The sequence below is a fragment of the Pseudopipra pipra genome, chromosome 9, assembly GCF_036250125.1.
Source record: "Pseudopipra pipra isolate bDixPip1 chromosome 9, bDixPip1.hap1, whole genome shotgun sequence".
Taxonomy (NCBI): Eukaryota; Metazoa; Chordata; class Aves; order Passeriformes; family Pipridae; genus Pseudopipra; species Pseudopipra pipra.
In genome coordinates this window covers 255902-276627 of record NC_087557.1, presented here as the reverse complement: position 1 = coordinate 276627, position 20726 = coordinate 255902, and the positions used below count along the sequence as shown (strand labels likewise).

General features: G+C 42.8%; 1 protein-coding gene across 3 annotated transcripts in view; it reads right to left on the bottom strand.

Annotated features, from left to right (window-relative positions):
• The window catches only part of BRINP3 (BMP/retinoic acid inducible neural specific 3), a 168197-nt gene that overhangs the window by 145829 nt on the left and 1642 nt on the right, over window positions 1-20726 (bottom strand). Inside the window, exons 1-2 of one of the 3 annotated variants that reach the window (XM_064664023.1) lie at window positions 19020-19424; window positions 5214-5499 (exon numbers count right to left, since the gene is read on the bottom strand). The exons of 1 other annotated variant lie outside the window; for it this stretch is intronic. In XM_064664023.1, coding sequence (XP_064520093.1) covers window positions 5214-5449 — 236 coding nt within the window. In that variant the 5' untranslated portion in view covers window positions 5450-5499; window positions 19020-19424. Of the gene's footprint in view, window positions 1-5213; window positions 5500-19019; window positions 19425-20726 lie in introns of those variants that run through there. One more of the 3 variants, XM_064664022.1, reaches the window with a different exon arrangement.

Here is a 20726-nt window from a genome sequence, read left to right as displayed (position 1 = left end):
TGTTCCAGTTTCCTGCCATAGGCAGGGACACCTTCCACCAGCCCAGGCTGCTCAGCCCCCCATCCAGCCTGGCTTTGAACACTTCTGGAAATGGGGCCTTTTCCCAACATCTTCAAAGGTGGACTGAGGGCAGATGCTGTGGCTCAGTCTCAAAAGTGAGCTGGATTTCTCCTGTGCCCTTAGGTGATGTGCTTCCCTTTACCCAGCCCAGATGACTTCTCTGCTGTGCTGTCTCACATATGTGAGAGAGCTGGAAAGAGAGGGACATTTTGGGAATCAGAACCGCCCGCCTCTCTTTGGGCCTTCCTGCTCATCTCTGAGCCCCTCATACCTGTCTGCCTTTGGGATAAAGGGCTGGAAATTCAATGACTTTGGAGGACATTATCCAGGTCCATGTTTCTAGACCTGGAAAGATGGTCATTTAAAGCTTTCATTTTGCTTTGCTTATGCAAGCAGTTTCACCAAAGCCAGTCATTTAACTGGTGTCATGTCTTTGTTATGCCCAACTGAATAAGAGAGGCTGTTCAAGTATATCACTATCAGAAATTAAACTCATTGATGTTTTTCAGATCCAGACATTCTTAAAAAATGTACTGGGCTACAAATCCGGTTTTTCTACTGGAAATTTATCAACTCACAATCCCAAAACCTCTCTTTGAGCTGCTCTTCCCTGTTACCAGCCTGTGAGACACTGGATTGAAAATGATAGTGGAAGACCTTTTATTGGTTCTTCTCCATAATTTGAAATTCCAAATTAATCAGCTCAAATAAACCTTGCAAGAGCGCAAGGAAATATTATTCCAGACCATATACTGGGGTGAAAATTGTAAATCAGAGCATGTTGATGTGCACCTCCACAACTGAATCCCCCAGGATTTTTGCTAACACTGTCTGTCAGGAGCACACCTGTGTCAATGAGTCTGATGAGAACTGCGGGCTAAAAAATAAGTCGATAGGGAAAACAATATACCAAACCCAAGCTAAGTGGTTAAGTTCCCACACAAGTGTTAAAACACATTAGTGAGTGTTCTATTACAGTCTGGAGTCTTGCTCACTTTGCCCTGTGCATTCAGTCACGAGGGGATTCAGAACACAGGAGAGAAACCCAACATGGTCTGGTCTTTACCTCAATAGCTTCATTTTCTAATACTTCCATTTTTTGCAGCTGTTCATGAACACAACCCATTTTAAAACAGCCTCTAAAGGAGCACTTCTTAAACCACATGAACACTGTGCTGCAAAGACCTCCTCACTTGTCCAGGAGATTCCTTTTTTTTGCCTTTTGCAGGCTGGAATTGTACACTTGTTAGGTGTAATTACTTCAGAAGGATTTCAGTGGTCACTAAAACCTAGTCCACTTTCATCCACATCATATCTTATAAACCTTTCCTCCTATTCATAGGATTGGGAAGGTTCTCTAACTTCATATATCCCAGAATCACTTTAATGATTGCAAACCTTCTTGAAATAGCCAGCCTAAATTTATTCAAAGCCAGTTTATACAAGTTTGGTTTTAAGACAGTGATGGTTTTTGGTTTAGATAGTTCACCTCGCTTTATAACTTGTACATTGACAGGATTGTATCCACTTGCAGCTCTCATTTGGCAATATTTGGGGGGGGGGGGGAAATTTCCACCTTAAAAGAAAAAGCTAGGCTCTTCCTTCCCCTGATTTTCACATCTGTTTCAGATTTTAAATCAGTTTGCTTCAACAAAACTCCACAGCATCCCTGAGGAGATTTCCTCAGCACCTTACTTGACAGCATGAATACTTCCCTAACTCTGTAGAAATTACCTCTTCTGATACAATGTAGGTTCTTTGCATAATTTCACAATCACTCTTTCCATCCTGGTAACCTCTCATCTCGTTCTGTTTGGATTTAAATTCCTTTGTCTGGCTTGCTGATTTACATAAGAGGCACAGCGTTCCCTTTGTGTATTAAATAACAAATTATAAACTCAATTTTTCTTGCCAAAATACTTATTGATACGAGCTACAGGAGTCACCTTCCATAAAATATTGACACAGCATTCCCATGAATCTAGAGGTTTTCAGCAGCCATCCAGATGCTTTCTTGGCATTTTTCTTCACAGATCAGGCATGATGAATGCCACCAAAAAATGTGGCAATTATTAAATTTCCTGCAGGAGGGTATTTCCTCTGGAGAATTATAGGGAATAGCACACTATAAGGAATGCCACATAACCACCACAACCAGTCCACCATTTCCAACTTAAAGTTGGTACCATCAGGTGGAATTGTTTAGTGTTCTTCAATACAGATTAAAACATTATTGTGTCTTTCAGTTCAGTCCTGTAACACTGGAAACTCTTGGCTTTGTGGACATATACACCCCAGAATCAACTTGTCTGCCCACGGACATAACTGATCTTTAATTCACAGAGAAAAATATGGGTGACTGTGGATTTTTCTACTGCTGCCTCCCCATAACTGATGCACCAGTTGTTTCATCATGATTGGTTTATGCTACGAAAGCCAGATAAGGAGGTAAGGCAAAGTATAACTTTTATGTTTAAAATTCCTATTATGCTGAAGTTATGAGCTCTCTTAAGAAATTGGGCTCAGTCAATCAGTGTGTTCCTTGGTGCAAATCTTTGGCTTCATCCCTTAATTTATAACAGAGTCATGGTCAGATGGACACTTGGCAACAGTGACCAGAGGGTGTGGATACAAAGCAGTTGCTTTTTGCCTCACTGGCATATGAACAGGGAGATTGACTTTAAGCTGAAAAGGGGAAGATTTAGACTGGATATTAGGAAAAAAAAAATCAAATTGTCTTCAGTCATTTTGTGTCTGACCCCACTGGGCTACCAAGATCCTCCCAGGAAGGGTTCAAAACGGGAGACAACCCACTGGAGTCCTTCACCCTGCACATCTCCCTCATCCTCAGCCCCGTGCATTCTGACCTGGCACAGATGTTAAAGTGAAGGAAGGAGACTTCCCTTCCCCCTCAATCTTTACATGCCAGGTCTCAGGAGTGGCTCAAGGGCTGCAGTGCAGGGCTGAGGGACTGGAGGGGCTGCACTGCCACTTTGTTCCCTGGTGATGCAAATCCCGAGCCAATGCAGGCAGGAGCTCTTCCTTCCCTCTCCATTCCAATCACGACCCTGTCCCTGAGGGAACATTTCCATCAGGTAAAAGACAGGTGAGGGAAGGAACAGACCAATTAGGCTCCCGATCCTACAGCCCTGGAAAGCTCATAGCACAGCAACTGGGATTAAATTTGCAGCGTGTGGCTCGCAACAAGGTCACCATGCTCTGCACCACTTCCTAATGGGATCATATTTTATGGGGAAACTTTGCAGTAAGGTTTGGTTTGGAAGGGCCAAATCAAAATTATGCAGCTTTTTTTGATCCAAATAGCTCTTTTGACTTCCCAGCTCATTTCTTGAACAGAATAGGCAGAGAATAGAACTAAACATGAGAAAAACTTTCTGTAGGATTGTGTAAATTTAATTGAAACCTATGCACAAACCCAAATAAACATTAACGATATGATTACAGATCTACAAAACTTAACAATGTTGCTGCAATGATGGCTGAAAGGAGAAAAATTCTCAAGGACCCGATTGTAAGAGCTGAAATGAAATACAATTCCATCTTTCATGTTTTTAGCAAGATAATTTCGGTTCAGTGTTGACTAATACAGAATAATGGGAATAAAATATGCTGCCTCAGTCTCTGCATTATTGGCTTTACATTATTGGTCCTGACAGCTGGCTTTTAAAATGCAGTAAATATTGGGCAATGCTGTTCTGTTAAGACAAGCCACTTCATCAAGCATATTTCCAAATCACACTTTATTTTCAAAATGTGTTTAATTTGTCTGTATATGGCAAAGAAGCCCATTGAAAAATTGACCTGCAACAGAGTGCCCTCTACTGTATGTATTTGGGAAAGGAAAATAGAGCAAGTTTCTTAAAAATAAAATCTTTACAGACTGAGGCTAGCACTTTTCTCACAGGCCACTGGACACTGAACTGAATATAATATACATGTAGGCATATATCACTCTTACCTTGTTCTAAAGGGCTGGGTATCACTAGAGAATAATAGCTTAAGATAGGTATGAAATTTGTACAGACTCTTTCATGGTTTCCAGTGAAATCAGTGTGTGTCTTCCCATACCAAAATAGCCTGTGTTTGTGGCATGGACAGTTATTAGGGAAGCTGAAAATTTGTCCTGTATTGCCCTGTTGCCCCACTTTTTCTTGGCTGCCAGGAGGGAACTGTCACCATATGAAGCAAAAAATATCTCTGCTTAGAGATGTGCTTTCTCAGTCCTTAATCTCTCCTGGTCTCTCATTTCTCCCCTTCTGTCTATCTGCCATTAGGTCACTCCTATTAGACTGAACTTTCCTTTTCATTCCCATGTCCTTGAGAATGCTATTGGATGTCACTGAGGTGCACCCTGTGCAAAGTGATTGAGAAGGCAGTTCACCAGTGCTGTCTCAAAAGAGCAGAAGCTCACAGGTTACAAACAAATCATTGAAGCAATTCCACAGCAGGGCCCAAATTCTCAACCAGACCTATACTTTCAAAGCCTTCCCCTGGTTTTCTGTTTCTGAGTCTGAATTGGGCCATCCAATGCTGAGTTTTGGGATGGACCAAACACCTGCAACCTCTGTTAAAAATCATGGTGGCTCTTACCACTCAGGGAAGAGAAAACCGTTCCTCAAAACATTGGTAGAAAGGAACATTAAACTTTTTTTTGAGCCACTTTTGAAATGCCCTCATTTGTACCACGAAACCCCTGCTCTGTCAGCAGCACGTGAAGAGCCACAATTTCATTCTGAAAGCCTCAGCCTACGTCTTGATGACCCACACTGAAAGCAGCAGAACTTGGTGCACGACCAAAGGCGATCCACGTCCGCACTCTGAAACCAAAGGTGGTGTTTGAATAACCCCTGAGACACTTTTTGACTGTGCCATTAGGACAGAGCAGAGGTAGGCAGTAAACAGCAAAGTTTTCCAGAGCAACATAAGCAATTATCAAAAACAGAAACAAACACAAGCAGCATTCCCGTGGTAGACAGTGGCCTTGCAAATGGCCTTGCATATATTTCAACAACGAATTTGCTGTCTACGGATTCGTTCCCACAACTGAATCTTTTCCTTAAGGAAACCCTTAACGATAATTTAACAGCTTCTAAGGATGATATCTCTGTAATTGCTTTCCCTTTGCTTCATACCTGTAAATCTTGTATCTTGTGCTAAATCCCTGTCGACTTCTGTCCACAAAATCTGTGTATTCCTGTGAGCGATGGAAGGGTCCCTTATCAGAGAGGAGCCAGTCGAAGGGGCTTGTGACATGCTGGTCCGAGACAGCAGCAACCGCTAAACCCCAGCAATGAAGACTCAGTGCTATCCACTCCCATAGAGCCATCAGAGAGAGCAATTCAGCACCAGCACTGCAGCGCCATATCATGCTTCCACTGGGGACTTAGAGCCTTCATTCTCTTAGCTTTCCCTCAACACCTAGACAAAATACACAGTCAATTAGATAAGCACACACTAGGCATCCCTTGGAAGTAGAAACAAGTTTCCTTTCTTTCAGCTTAAAGAGATAGTGGCCTCTACTTTATTACATTTTACATTAGCATAAACCCCACTAGGCTAGTTAACAGCGGAGTGCTTCAGTACTTCAAATGCTGTGAAACTAATGTCTTCATTAACATCATCAGTGATAATATTTACTGTTGAAGGGAAACCTTCACAAATCATCAGGGAAGGGATTGTTGGGGGTTTTTCCCAGCCATGCCAGTCGTTGATGAAAAACACACAACATGACAATTCTTGCCTGATGCAGCAGCACAAAATCATTCAGCAATGGCAGTGCATAAGCTCACAGTTCACATATTGGACAGAAAATAGGGGACATTCAGAAGACCCAGCTGCCTTCTTTTTGAATGAATTTTTTAATGTCCTTGGAAAAGCCAGGCAGTGGCTTGTCTTCACTGCCACCTGTAGTTACCAGGCTGTGGTTACTGTGTTCAAGGCAGCGTGGCAGGACAGTGACTGCTCTGGCTGACAGCTCTGGAGCTGCCCAAAGGGAGGAGTTCAGGGAGTTATTCCAGCTCCAGACACTGCAAGTTTGAGTATCCCTGACAGCAGCATTTTGCTTTCAGTCCAATTCACTCCAACCCAATGGCTCAGCCTAGAAACACTTTTTAAATGCACCCTAAACAAGTTTTTGCGTGCCCAATCACAAATCAAGAATTGATTCACTCAGTGAAGACAAGCCAGAGTTTCCCTCTGTACGTCAGACCCACACCTGTGGAATGGGATAATGATTCTCCATCCTGCTCAGATTTTGTGAAAACATCTATGCAAGAGCATGAGGTTCTCAGAAATGCTGAAATGACAAAAGGCCATGTAGATTCCTAAATATATAGAAGCAATCATTCCTAGTTTTCAGTCTAAGACAAAACAGCACATAATGAATTAAAATGTATGAATGTGAGAGCTTTCATTTTTTCTAGCTGATGGGTTTACAAGGAACAACATTTTTGATTCACATTCATTCAAATCAGCACTGATCATGACATTTTTACAGTGCCCACTGCTGTAACTTTTGTAACTTGGTGGGAAATTCTTCCTTACCACCAGTAACTTGATCTGTGAGTGCCCCCCAAAAGAAGGATAACTCCAACAGGACACTCCTGCAACTGCACACTCAGCACCCCCCGTTAATTCCACTGAATCATTAATATGAGACATTAATATTCTGAAGAGTCTTTTGTGTAAATTACAAACAGATCAGCTGCAGGAAGGTTAAGGCCTCCACAGGAGCACAGAGGTTCATGTGAACCAACAGGAATTTACACTCTGAGAATATAATAGCCTGTCTGTGCACCCAGAGAAATACTCAAGGTTTATGTGATGTAATTGTTTGTAACACGATCGGGACGTGATCCTGCAAACAATAAATGTGTAAAGAAAGCCCCTGTTCATATTTCATGCTGAGCATTTACCCAGGCACTGAGTTGTAACCATAAGCAGTCGCAGCCATGCAGTTGTTTATGACCATAAAACACAGACTGCATTAATTTTATAAATCCTTCTGAAATGAGATTCCACGAGTCTACAACAGAGAGCTGCCTTTAACTTATAGTCCCGAGCCATCACTTCCACACAAAAAGCTGCATATCTGTGTACTGTATGAAGTTTGAGTATCACCTTCCTAGACTGGTGCTTTTTTTTTTCCTTCACAGGTGGAAGTTCACGTCTTTGAGGTTACACCACCACGTAACCTTCCTCCCAGTGCATGAAAAAGTCTGCAGAGATCAGAAGCAGAACTGAAAAGGAATAGATTGCTCTTCTGGCCCATAAATGCCATGATCATCAGTTCATTGCCACTTCCTGTTAAAAATTAGCTCAGTGTCAACGGAGAAAACATGTCAGTCACTTCCAGACAGGCCAGAGCAGCCTTTGCATGATAACAGAGAGAAAATCCACAAATACTTCTGTTTCTTCTTATCATTAATCAGGGAAAAATACATTGCACAGCGTTCTCATTACCCTCCATCATCCTTGGCACAGATGAGCAGACCCTGGGCATCACTTCTTGCCATTATGTGGAGCTACAGAGAGTGTAATGAGAATTTTAATTTTCATACCAACTGCTGTTATAGAATTTCAAACTTTCCTGTTGAAAAAGTCACGTAATTGTTTAAATGAGAAGAGGTAGGAGTTTGCTTTTTCAGGTACTTATTAACACTCAAACTGTTTCAGGTCATTAAACTGTAATGATGACTAATTGAGTCCCTTTTGAATTTAAAATGATAATATTAGGATTGGAAAATGAATTATTTTGTATATGTAGCATCTTCCTAAAACTAGACCAAATGAGCACTTGGAAAGGAGTAATGAAGAGCCAGGACTTTATTCTTGCCTTAGTGCTGCACCTCGTGGTGTGTCATAAATGAACCAGTGCTGAAATACCTCCAGAGAACCTGTGCAGTTACAGAAGAAAATAATCTCACTGTTTTAAAGATCTGTGAAGGTATTTCTCAAAAGAGTATAAAAATACAGGCAGTTCTTAAGGAGAGTAAAATCACGTGTGCACTTCTAACTGATACTTATCTACTTGTCTGTGTTGTCCAGTCACTGTAAAATCCCTCTGCACAGTATTAATTCCCATAATACCCTTGAGAAGGAAACTTTTACCTCTATTTAACAAAAAAGGGACTGAAACATGAAAAGACCAAGGCTAAGTGGGGGTTTAAGCTGTTAAATATGTATTTCCTATGAAAAAAATAATTTAGAAAATTCTAGACAAAGGATTTTTGCGAAGATTAGAGTAGGAATAATATCTCACAATTTTGAATACTCAAATTCTCTAGTGAATGCAAATGCCCTGAAAACATTTTTCAAAGACTGTTGCAGTCCTATGGAACATACAAAGACTGCAGTTCCAACAGCCATCAAAGAACTCCAGGGAAGAATCAATCTGAATCGAATTCGCTGTAGACAAAGGGTGGGAACTAAAACACCTGTTGAGTAACAGAGCTGGTAGATTTTCAGGTGGAGAAGACATTCTTCAGAGAACAACTGATGCAATATTTATTCTGCCATAAAAGCTGTCATGTCAACAGACTGTTACTGAAGTGCTGGCTTAGAGGACAATCCTCACATAGACATGCTCTGCACAGTTGCTGTCTGTTATCCCCATGGTTTCACCCAGCTAACACTTGTAAATGCTGTTAAGTTTTTAGTCCTTCCTCTTCTAAATTCTGAGGTCAGAGAGAATTCCAGGAGCTCAATGGGCTAAAATCTTCTTTGTCAGAAATCTCATCTCCTCACTGAAATCAGTGCAGAAGGAATTTGACTCAGCACTTTCTGAAAATACCACAGCTGAGTCCCAGCTCTCATGAACACGCAAAGGTGCTGAAGACTGGCAAAATCCATGTATTTATGTCATCAGAGAATATGGTGCTGGCAAGTGCAATGCCAACATTGTGGTCACTGGGACAAATTTCAGCTGGGAACAAAAACACAGGGTGTCTGTAGTCTTTTATTTTTTTTCACCATGTTGTAGGGCAAACCCCACCTGCCTGTCTTTCATTTTTATGTGAATACTTTTTAACATTAAAAATTGCATATGGGTAGTTTATGAACTCACTAACACAGCTAAAATAGTGCAAATGAGAATGTCTGCTTGATTTGCTCACAGAACATTAACTGATAAACCATGTAACCCAAGATATACAGAATAACGTGCAGCCAGCTCAGATGTGTGCACAGCAGTGCTCAAGAAAAAGCATATCACTAAGTTTAAATCCTTTCTGAAGTGGAAATTGTGGAAAAAGAAATCTGTGGTCCCCTCAGTGCAGGCAGCCTTCTCTTTTGTAAGAGGTGAGAGCCTCCTATAAAACAGATGTGCTGACACACAGCAGAGACAGAGCTGCTAAATTACTGCTTCACTAGTGGAGGAATTTTTTATAGAAGACTCAATAAAGTTGATGTTAGGCCTCATCAGTACCTTTTTTGGGCCACATCCACCTGCAGTTCTCAAGAATCAAAGTAAATAACTGTATAATAACTGTATAATAACTGTATAATAACTGCGCAATAACTGTACAATAATTTAATAAGATCAGAGTTGGTTTGTTTTCAATATTTCTCTACTCTGCAAACCTGGGATGTATCTGAGGCTTTGGTCTGAGATCCCACAGAGATTTCCTTCTGCCAGTGGAAATGCAGAAGACCAGGATCTCTCTGAAGTCCTTCGTTTTTTATGCTCACTAGAATTCCAAGAAAGGGATGAAACATCCCAGCTCTCAGTGGAAAATTTAGGATCCTCTGTGTTGAAGTGGGATTGCTACAACTTCAAATCAATGGTGAGAAGCAACATTTTCTCCACTGCAGCTGGATGAGGAGCAGGGAAGCTCAGAGAAGGCAAGATAAGTCAGAAGACCATTTTTTTTCCAAAGGTATTTTGACACTGAAAAATGGAAAGACATTTTGCATAAAGAATAAAGTAATAGCCTGAGTCTCAGAGATTGCTCTTATCTGCTCTAAGACCCTGGGTTTATCTCTTTATGTGTCTCTGCTTTCACTTCCCCATCTGAAGTGTGATGATCATGTTGCCCACCTTTGTAAAGAACCACAGGACCTACTTTGTTATCAGCAGTGATTCTTTACTTTTTTTCCCAAGGAGCAATTTTTTGACTGCTACCAATTTTAAATGAATGAGACCTGGGAGGCATCTGCCCTTGGAATTCTCACACAGCCCAGTGTAAATGAAACAGCCACGAAGCTGATGATGTGCAGTGGAAGAAAAGAGCAGAAAATGCTGCAATCAGTATCAGCTAGAGAGGAGAAGGGTAGAGCAGAGAGCAAAAAAGCACCTCCCTTGTGCTCTGCTCTGGGCTCGGAGCCATCACAGGGGTTCTGCTCTTCAAAGGAGGAGATGCAAATCCACAGGAAAAAAACTCCCCCCAGCTGAACTTCCTGAAGGATAGCAAAAGGATTTGTGGACTGGGGTGGGCTGTTCTGTCCTGGGCTCGTAGTCAGATGTTGGGCAGAGGTTCAGCTCTCTCAAATTTGGAGTCCCGAAAACAAGAGACCCAACGTGTACGTTTGGTAGCACAAAGAACAGGAGTTTGGGGAACTGGAATCACAGAAACCAATAGTTTGGGTTGGAAGGGACCTTAAAGCCCATCCCCTGCCACGGGCAGGGACACCTTCCACTAGCCCAGGCTGGTAGCATGGACCAGGCTGGAGGATGGTGAGCTCTCCCTGCCATCAGATCCAACACACGTGAGCTCCAGGGTCCAGCCTGTGCCACTGTGGGGTGGCACCCGGACACAAAAAGTATCTTTGTCACCAGGTGATTTTCAGCAAGGAGGATTGAATCACCTTGTTCTCTGTTATTCATTGTGAGCTACGATCTTCTGAAAAAAAAATCTGAAAGGAGAAAATAATTCTGCATCTAAAATCCTTAAGTGAGTTTCACATTCCAGGCTTAAAAATAAGCAAGGTCTTCACATCAGGTCCTGGTATCAGCTTTGACTACATGCACCCTAAATCAGCATCTTTCCTTTGTTCAAACAGAGCTTCATCCACTGTCAGATTTGAGCTTTATTCTCCCCTGTCTAAGACAAGGACAAGACCCCTGTAACTACATCCTCAAAAGCTGAAACAGAGAAAGAATAGGATGTCTGATTTTTAATATTTTTTTAAAACAATCCTGCTATTTTTTCCTCATCCCAGCCTTCAGAGCAGAGGAGTAAAAATAAAACACATGCACAGAAAGAGAGAGTATCTGTCAGCCCAACCTCTGCCACCATCTCCAGCTCTGTCTGGAACGTGAGAGCTGCTTGCTGAAGGTTCCAGCTTTTGCCCGTGCAGTGGGCCTGGGTGTTTGCTCTGTCCCTGCAGAATTCCACTCCTGCAAGTGCCTGTGAGGCTGGAACTGGACGGACCCACGTGCTTTCTGTTGCCTCCCAGCACAGCCAGTGCCACCTCCCTCACCCGTGCAGCCCGTGCTGCCTGGCAGGCGTGCCCAGGTAATTGTTTCAATGCCTGATATTTGTAAAAGACCTGATTTTTTTCCTTTGCTGCCCAAATCATGATGTATAAATTCCCTGAGGCACTTTTTAAATGCCTTACTCTAAGTTCATCCTCCTGTGCAAACGGATCCTTATGTGTTTTAGCTGATGATGGAGAGCAGCATCCCCAAATTGCCATTACAGTCTTTCTGCCTTAACAAGTGAATCTGTTCCTGCAAAGAGCCTACTGAGGGGAAGAAACTAGCTGTCAAGGCTCTGAGTGCACACACACTGAATCAGGGAACACTTTGGGTTGGAAGAGACCTTAAAGCCCATCCAGTGCCACCCCCTGCCATGGGCAGGGACACCTTCCACTAGCCCAGGTTGCTCCAAGCCCCGTCCAACCTGGCCTTGGACACTTCCAGGGATCCAGGGGCAGCCACAGCTTCTCTGGGCAACCTGTGCCAGGGCCTGCCCACCCTCCCAGGGAACAATTTCTTTTCAATGTCCAATCTAAATCTTCTCTCAGTTTAAAGCCATTCTCCATTTTCCTATCACTACATGATCTTGTAAAATCCACCCAGTCTCTTTGATGCCTCAGTTCCTTGTCTTTAAATGGGTACTAGTACCTAAATTCTTGGTAGACAACATCTGCCAGTCACACAAGGAGCTAAAATGAAGTTAATTTCTGGAATGGCTGAGCAGCACCTTGACTGAGCTCTGGATTTCAACTGACCAACACCCAGGATGCCACAAAGCCACAGAAAAACCTGTTCCTTTGAGAGCCTGAACTCTGCTCCAGGCTGGATGACTGCACGTTTCAGATCATGAAAGTTCATAGGGGATGAAATCTCCATCTTTGCAAGTCCACAGGTACACATGGACTGTCCCACCAGCAAAAACTCTTTGCTTGAAAACTGCACGACATTTCAGCCTTAAGTCACTCTTCCCTTGCACAAGTTATGCAGAACATTCTCCCAAACTGTCCACAAATTTTCAGCTAAAGCACCTGATGGTGTGAAAAATGTTAGAAGGGAAACAGAACAAGCTCCCTTTGGGTAACTTTGGGAGCTGCACTACGGAAAAATCACAATGTAGGGAGAGGTTCTGGTCCAGCATTTCCTCAGCTACAAACCAACAAGTGTTGCTGGGACACACAATTTTGCATACTGGAGCACTGAAGTTAGTAGAAAATCACAAGGGGAGACAGATATTTAGAAGCCTGAATTCCAGCTTCCTGGAATTTTTTTAAACTCAACTCTTAACTCAAAATCATTCAGCACTCTCTGCTATGATAATCTCATTGGGTGTGTTTTAATGGCAATTAAGTTTGGTCCTTAGGATTTTTGAGTACCACACCCCAAAATTAAATAATAACTGATCACTGAGAAGTCATGACACACTAGTTCTAGCAGTGTGTCTCCTGTTCACCCACGACTTTTAGTCCCCAGATAGTTCCCTGACCCAATTTAGCAGCTAAGTATCAGTGGGCTATGAAGAGACCAAGACACGTGAGTTGGTTGTATCCAGGAAACCACAGCAGAGTAACAAACAGCCCTTTCCTCTTTAAATTCATCCTTGTGCTCTTTTTAACCCCAGGGCTGTTCCAGCTGTGGCCATCTAGAGCAGCAGGAAGCAGCTATTTACACCTTGTGCACTAGAACTTTGGTTCTAGAGCCTTTCCAGCCTGAGGACAAATCCAAATATAACTGATTAATGCAGAAGGGCTAAAATGGGATGGGGTGGGAGGAAACTTTGCTCACCAACAGATTGTTGAACTGAAGATTCGGTTTACAGAGAGGAAGGAGAGTACTTGGAGCTGAGTTACCTTGAAGCTCTGATCCTACTGCATAACCCTTGACAAGTCCCTCAGCCTTCTTGCATTACAGTTTCTGTCCCTAACATCAGGGGAAAAAAAGGTGTTGTGAAGCCTGAACAATCAATGCCTACAGAATACTTCCAATTTATTGGATGGCAAAACTGTTATAAAATAAGAGGAAGGTGTTCATTGCACTAACAGAGGGGCTGGCTATTTTTGTTGCTGCTTAAAAATTCTGTTTCTGGAGATTTTGCAACGAATGCTCAGAAAAGGATGGAGAGGAAAGGAATTGTCAGTCTCAGGCAAAAATAGAAGTTTCTTTGAAGCTGTTGGAGTGCTAATATTGTTTGTACAATAATGAGTGGTATTTAGCTGTTCTCTGGACTTAATGAGAGGGGCAAAAAAGCAACGAACTATATTGATTGCAGTGGGGACATTTACAAAATCCAGCCTAGTTTCATGTACTTCCATCCCCTCAGATGTTACCTGAGCTAATCCAAAATCCTGTTCATATTTTGAAATAATGTGGTTGGTTTGGGTTTTTTATTTCTAAGAATGAATTTCTCTGTTTAGAGGTTCTGGCTCAGGCATGAGACAGAGCCCTGTAATTTTAGCTATCAAGGATTTACTCTCTTCTGGACTTTATTTTTCTTGTGAAAATTAGTGGTTACAGCTCAGATCAGGAGTTAGAAATAACATCCACAAAGGTCTAATGGCATGAATGCACCTTTCCGGATGCATTGTCAGAAGAATGGACTATTTTATATATTTTATTTCTTAGCAAGGATATCTCATAGAATGGTAATGCTTTTATTTTGTCCTTCTATTACGTCTTTCAGATAAAACTGCTCCTGAACTCACGGCATATTTTACAGCTGGTTTCACAGGTGGTGTAGGTGGTTTTCAGCTGCTATAAATGGAATGGTTAAAACTCCTTTCAGGTTCCTCATCCTCAAACTATTTATGCCAGGAAAAAAAAAAAAAAAAAAAAAACAAACAAAAAACCAACAAACTTCCATCACCTGTTGTGCAAACTCCCTAGAACAGGACTCAGAGAAGCTTCAAGAGATGGTTTCACAGCTGCTCCTACTGAAAACCGTTGCATGATTTTTCCTAAGTCCCTTAGCACAGTGTTCTAAGCCTGTAGCTGGTATGTGGGCAGTAGCCAGATCCTCTTAAATGTTCATGTTATACCTATTAATTTTTTATAGTGAGAGTAGGGACTTAATGGCTGACTGAGCAAAGATTCAAGCTGCAACAAGCCAGTCTGGGCCTAATTGCAGCTCAGGATGGATAAAGCTTGATTGTAACAAGTAATAATCATGTCCTGTGTACTGGGCAGCCCTCTGTCTCACATAAATCTACCACCAAGCTGCCTTGTAAGGCTTGATTCTAGACAAGTTTACAAAAAATTAAAAAATTGCAGAGAAGAAAAGGTCTGCTAGAAGATGTCTTTCTTGTGAACATCATGCTACAAGGAAAGAAAGTCTGGCCTTTAGAGTCTCATCAGGAATTGCAATCTCTCCACTGTTTTAATTCAGCTATGAGACACTCTAAAACCACATTAGTACCAAATTATCACTATTTCTTGCTGTAGCTCGTAGAATAACACATCCTTATTTAGTACAAAGTTGCAAAGCTAATGTTGAAGAGCTTTAAACTCTTAGCCAGTATCTTTACAGTGCAGAATGAGAGACAGACAGTCTGGTTATCAGGAGTTACAGGTCACTGCAGTCTCTCTAAGTATGAGGCTCATCACTTTTCTTTATAATAGCCTCTTTTTGTCTCTCCAGAAAGACAATGTTCTAGGCTTTGCCTGGCCAAGACAAACCAGCACGAAGAAATTAAGCTGGTTTATAAATGAGTGCCTTTCAAAAAAAGCCACTACCATCTCTTCAACTAAATGTGAATCAATCTAATAAACTTAAGCTAACAGAGAGTTTAAAGGGTACTTAGGTAGTTATGAAAGCTTTTACTTTTCAAGCCAATGAGTCAGAGTCACATCCCACAGGAGCAGTGACTTTAAAAAGAGAACATCACCAGCTAATGGCTCTGTGTGAAATAAATCCACAGTCTCCAGAGATTGGCAGCAGGATGAGTCTCCACCCGCATAAACATTGCTGTTTTACCTAAACAAGCATCTTCAGTGGAAATGGTGGTACAGAATTAAGGAGTAAGGGAATTCATCCAAGAAATGCTGACCATTCTGGAGAGAAAGAGGTTGGTATCAGCTGTGACCTAAAATACGGCGATTTTAACCTTTAGGGCAGCACATTAAGTATACAAACCAAACAGAATTACTGAAGATAAAAATTGTAACATATATTTGTTCTCTGTGTCCACCAAATTGTTAATGAATAGGGATCAATAACGTTTTAGGTGAAAAACAGCTAATTAAGATATATGCTTGGGCTACCACCTCCCTCCACAATACCATTTTTCAGTATGTGGCAGTATTTCTCATCTCCTTAGAAACAGAGATTTCAAAGAGAAAGGGGGGAAATAATAAAAAAATAAGTAGTAACATTTATAACAGATTTTAATATTCCCATTTGATTTCAGAGTGGTCACCCATGTTCAGTCAACCATGTGTTTTTTTTATTTCCAGAAGATTTATAAGTACCGAAAGAGCTGAATTAGCTCCACAGAACTCTCATAGTCATCATGAATAATATGGGATTAGAGGTATAGAGCAGTGTTCTGATTCCCCAGATTTAAGTTCTTTACTTGCCAGCGTGTAATAAATGCCTTACAAACCACTTTTCTCATTAATCAAGAGCTGGTAGATGTGGCAGTGAAGGTGTTACTGTGAATTAGCAGAATCTGCTAATCACCATTAACGTAACTGTTACAGTAAAGGCATCTGATGGACGAGCCTTACAATCTCACCTCATTATAAGAGGAACCACTACAGTTTAATAGTCTCAATTTAGCTCACAGTATATAGTGCTTGGCCAATCTTCTTTTGAAGGTGGGACAGAATCTGTGGCCTCTGTGAGAGGCTCATCAGTCAAACAGGAAAAGCCTTGGCGTGGCAGAGGGTCCTTCTCTCCCCCCATCAGGGCATTATTTTGTGGCACATACAGGAGGTGAAGCCTTTCAATGGGAGCTGGGGAACAGCCTGGGCTAAATAATCCATGCCATGGTACAAGGCAGGGCAGAAGAGTAACTCCACAGCCTCTGGGTGTGGAGCGATGTGCAGTGCACGTCATGCACATTTCTATCTGTAGGTGCTTATGTATCTACAGACTGTATCTGTGTGTGCACACAAACTGGGGTGCATATGAAGGACTAACTTCAGAGCTACCAGACCAAATTATTCCCATTCCAGTTTTCAGCAGGATGACGACCTGAGTTTCAAGGTGCTGCCTGCCTGCAGCTCATGGGAGGTCTCTCTTAACATTCCTAGACTTCAAACAAAAAATATTGATTTATCACTGGTGGTAAGAGTACTGAGGCCTCAACCAGTGCAAGATCAGGCTAAAAATCCTTCTGTTCTTTAGTAGTTTAATATTATTTAACTCAAGATATGCAAAGCCTCAGACTGCTAAGTATGCAGCATGTAACTTCATGATGCCCTCTTTTTTTTTTTCCTTCTAAATCTGAAGTTCGTCTTAGTTCCAAAATATTGTTTAAGAAATTGATCTTGCTTCCAAAGTTAATAGCAATGCTCTGAACTCCTTTAATTGTGCAAGATCAGGCCCTCCCTGAACATACACATCTTGAACAAAGCTAGGAAGAGAACGTGGCTGAAAATTTGTTTTTAAAAAATGCTCTCTTATGGTGGTATAAGATGAGATCAAAAAGAACAGCAAGACAACTTCTTCCTGAAATGACTGTAAGATGCTACCTGCAGCTCCAACAGTACAGTTTGCTTCAGTGCAACCTTTCTGAAGGAGCATTTGAGCTCTATTTGCCAAAATGTATTGCTGGTGATTTTTCTCCATATGAGATTACCAGTGTTTCAGGAGAGAAAATAAAAAACAAAATCGGTGTCTTCTTCAGGTTTTGAGGGGAGACGGAGCTTTGGGATGATTAAGGGCTGCACTAGGCATAAATGGCAGCTAGAAAACTGTGTTTCTAGAAACTGTCATCTGATAATTCCCACTACTCTCTTTTTCTTCTAAGAAAAACTTTGGTGAGTTGTTTGATCTTCCAGTCTTTCATTCAGATTTAAAAAAAAACAAACAAAAAAACAAAAAAAACCAAACTGCTGAGGAAGCAAGCTTGCTGATAAAAAGAGCTTCCTTTTGTTTTCAAGAGGTGTTGCATCTCAAGTAAAGAACATCTTAGACTGGTCAAAGTCAGATATGATTACTCGATTTCAAAGTAATCCAAATGAAGTAAAAATATTTTAGTCCCCTAAATCATTGTCTGGGACTGAGAGGAATGAAAAGTCACTGCAATCTATGTGACTAAAGAAATAACTTTTCAGACACACGTTGGTGTAAACAGTGAGTAGACTCCTGTAATTAATTCTTCACAAAGGCATTCAGACAGCAGTGGAAAAAAAACGGGAAAGGATGAGACGGGATGATTACATCACTTGAAGATCCTCACGTTGGCTTGTTGGCTTGTTGTACAAATGCTGCCTTCTGCAGTGAGCTCTGTAAAAACATTCAGCTGCTTGTTTTCACGTTTCCTAGTTAAGGTTTTCACTCCCAGGGTTTCAGCATTTCGTGACCAATCGCCACAAACACACAACTCCGGTGGACTCGGTGTCTGCTGGGGAGTTTGCTCTCACTGGAGGTGGATCAACTGCCAGAAAATATTGCAGATTTTTTTTTTTTTATTCCTCTCCTGCTTAAATTATGTGCATGTCTTAGAGAGAAAAATGGTTGGAGGCAAGAATCTGTAGGTAGTTTCTTTATGGAACCCTGCTGATTAAACAGCACCGTGACAGCATCTGAGACCAAGGGTCTGTTGCTATGCTTGGATACAGAGAGGAAGACATCCAGTCAAATGTTTCTATTCCCAAAGCTGGTCTTATGGTAAAGCTGATAGAGCACCTGTTTAAAATGAGTAACTCCTCACAGGGATGGAGTCGAGCAATGACAGAAGTCTGTAAAGTCTGATATCTAAATGGATTGCTTCTCTGAAGTTTTTTCTTATATCTTGTAAATGTAAGTAGGGCCCTTCCAGCTTTATCTCTGTACACTCAATGTCAGAGTCACTCATCTCTCAACATACAGATTCTGTAAGGTTTTGACTTCATTTCTTTTTATAGCATTCTTTTGTGAGGCTGTATTTAAATAAAGTTAGACATGGGCTTTTCTAGGAAAGAAGTCATTTCTCTTTCTTCTGTCAGACTTGCTTGTCAGATGTGCCTCTGTATTTGTTCAGAATACTGTCTATCTCATATTAGCCTTCATTTGATATGGATCCATAACTGATTTTGGTGCTACAACAGAACATCTTTCTCTTACCTCCTACATCACATTCTTCTGCCAGTCATGAATTCGCTTTACTTCACATGCATACACTTGCTTAATCTCTACATGAAATCATTACAACTTGAAGCTGACGTACTCTTTCAGAACGATCCCCAAACAGTAAATCACGACATATTCCACGTTCTTCCCACTCTGCACTACAGAATTTAGCACTTAATGAAAGGTACGCAGAAAATGCACTTGAACTCGGCAGTGAATCACGAGACAGACAGCTGGTAACAAAGCCCTTACCTTTTTAAACGCATGATGGTCTCTAAGTGGCACAGAAATCGTAGCCCGAAAAATGCAGGTCTCCTGCCTTCCGATGTACGGTGACAGTTTACACCCTATTTCCTTCCCCTCGCTCCTTCCAGCACGCTACATATAGTTCATGGTGCTGTTGCCGGGATTGGCTGGTGCATCTCTGAGGCGCACACAGGACCGTGCCTGGAGCACCCGCAGCCTCGTTAACCCTTTGCGGGGAGGGCTCCCTTCCCTGCGGGAGCCCCGCCGAGCCCGCACCGACGGGCGGGCACCGCTCCGGGGGCTGATTTCCCTTCCCTGCAGAGCGAGCTGCCCTGTCCTGCCGAGGATGGGGAGAGGATGGAGAGGGAGCGGCTGGCGGGGGGTCCCGCAGCCGGGACCGGCGCTGTCGGTGCTCGCTCCGCCCGGACCCGGAGCCCCTCCTGCTGCTGCGGGCGACGGGTCCCCTCCAGCCCCCGCCTCTCCCAGTCCCCTCCCGCCCCTTTTTGGTACCTCGCCCCGGGGACACACAGCTCGGAGCAGCGGCTGCCCAGGCAGGCTGGACGCTGACACGCATCCTTAAAGGTATTCCCTGTGCCAGAGCCACATCCCTGCGTGTCCGCCTGCCACTGCCAATATTGGAAACTGGGAAATTACCTCCCGGCCAAATGGGAGTCCCAAAGCCACACGGCTTCGGGGGAGATGGAGACGGCAGAGGAGATGGAGGTAATCCTTGGCAGTGACAGACACAGGCAAGCAGGGAGCCTGGACACCTAAATACAGGGAAGAGGGCTGTTTGGGAGCATTCCCTCGGGAATGGGCCATTGGGCTCGGGAGGTATTTACACGCCGCCAATCTATTGTACAAAAAGCAACAGAGCCACTACAGCAAAGAAAAAACCGCCTGGCTGCTGCTCGGTATTCTTTTTTTTCTGAGTCATCCAGCACGATACGAGCAGAAGGCATCCCTGGGCTGGGAGTGCGGAATGCTGGAAATCAAGGGTAATAGGAATCTTCTCTATTAAGCATGCCTGACGCTCGCTTGTTGCAATCGCCCATTAAGCCCATATTAATTGCATTAATTTACTTGGTGGTGTAGGCAAAGGGTTTGGTGTGTGTCCCCTCGCCTTCTGCTGAGTATAGAAACGCCACCCGCTCCAACCTGTGTCACTCGCTGCCCAGACACAGTTTTACTGCCATCCGTCACAGTGCCTGTGAGCTACACAACTCCGCTGCCCTCATCCTGTGTCCTACCATCTCCCACCCCCGTCGGCAGAGGGAATATCGAGTGCTCTTAAACCCGGGAAATATTCTGCTGATGGGCACATAAATCTCTCCTGCAGAGCGCTCGCATTTAAGCAGCACGGCGAGGAGATGCTCACCGGCTGAGCTGTTCCCATCGCAAGCTAAATCCCTCAGGACTTCCTGGGTTTTGGTTGTTTTAGGGTTTTTTTTCCCCTCAATGCTAAGGAGAAAAAAAAAAAAAGGATTAAAAATCAGGTAGAGGTTTTGAAACGCAGTGTAATCCTCTCTACCTAGGGAGGGAAGGGAGTATGACTGCACAGAAACTTTCCTGAGCAGACTGGTGCGGGAGGATTCCGGCAGCAGCAGCGCCAGAGGCGGGTAATTCAGGAGACACGTCTGGGATTTGGTTAATCACCTCAGACTCGTGGAAAAGGCCGGGGCAGGAGGAGTTAGGGGCAGAGGGGCAGGTCGG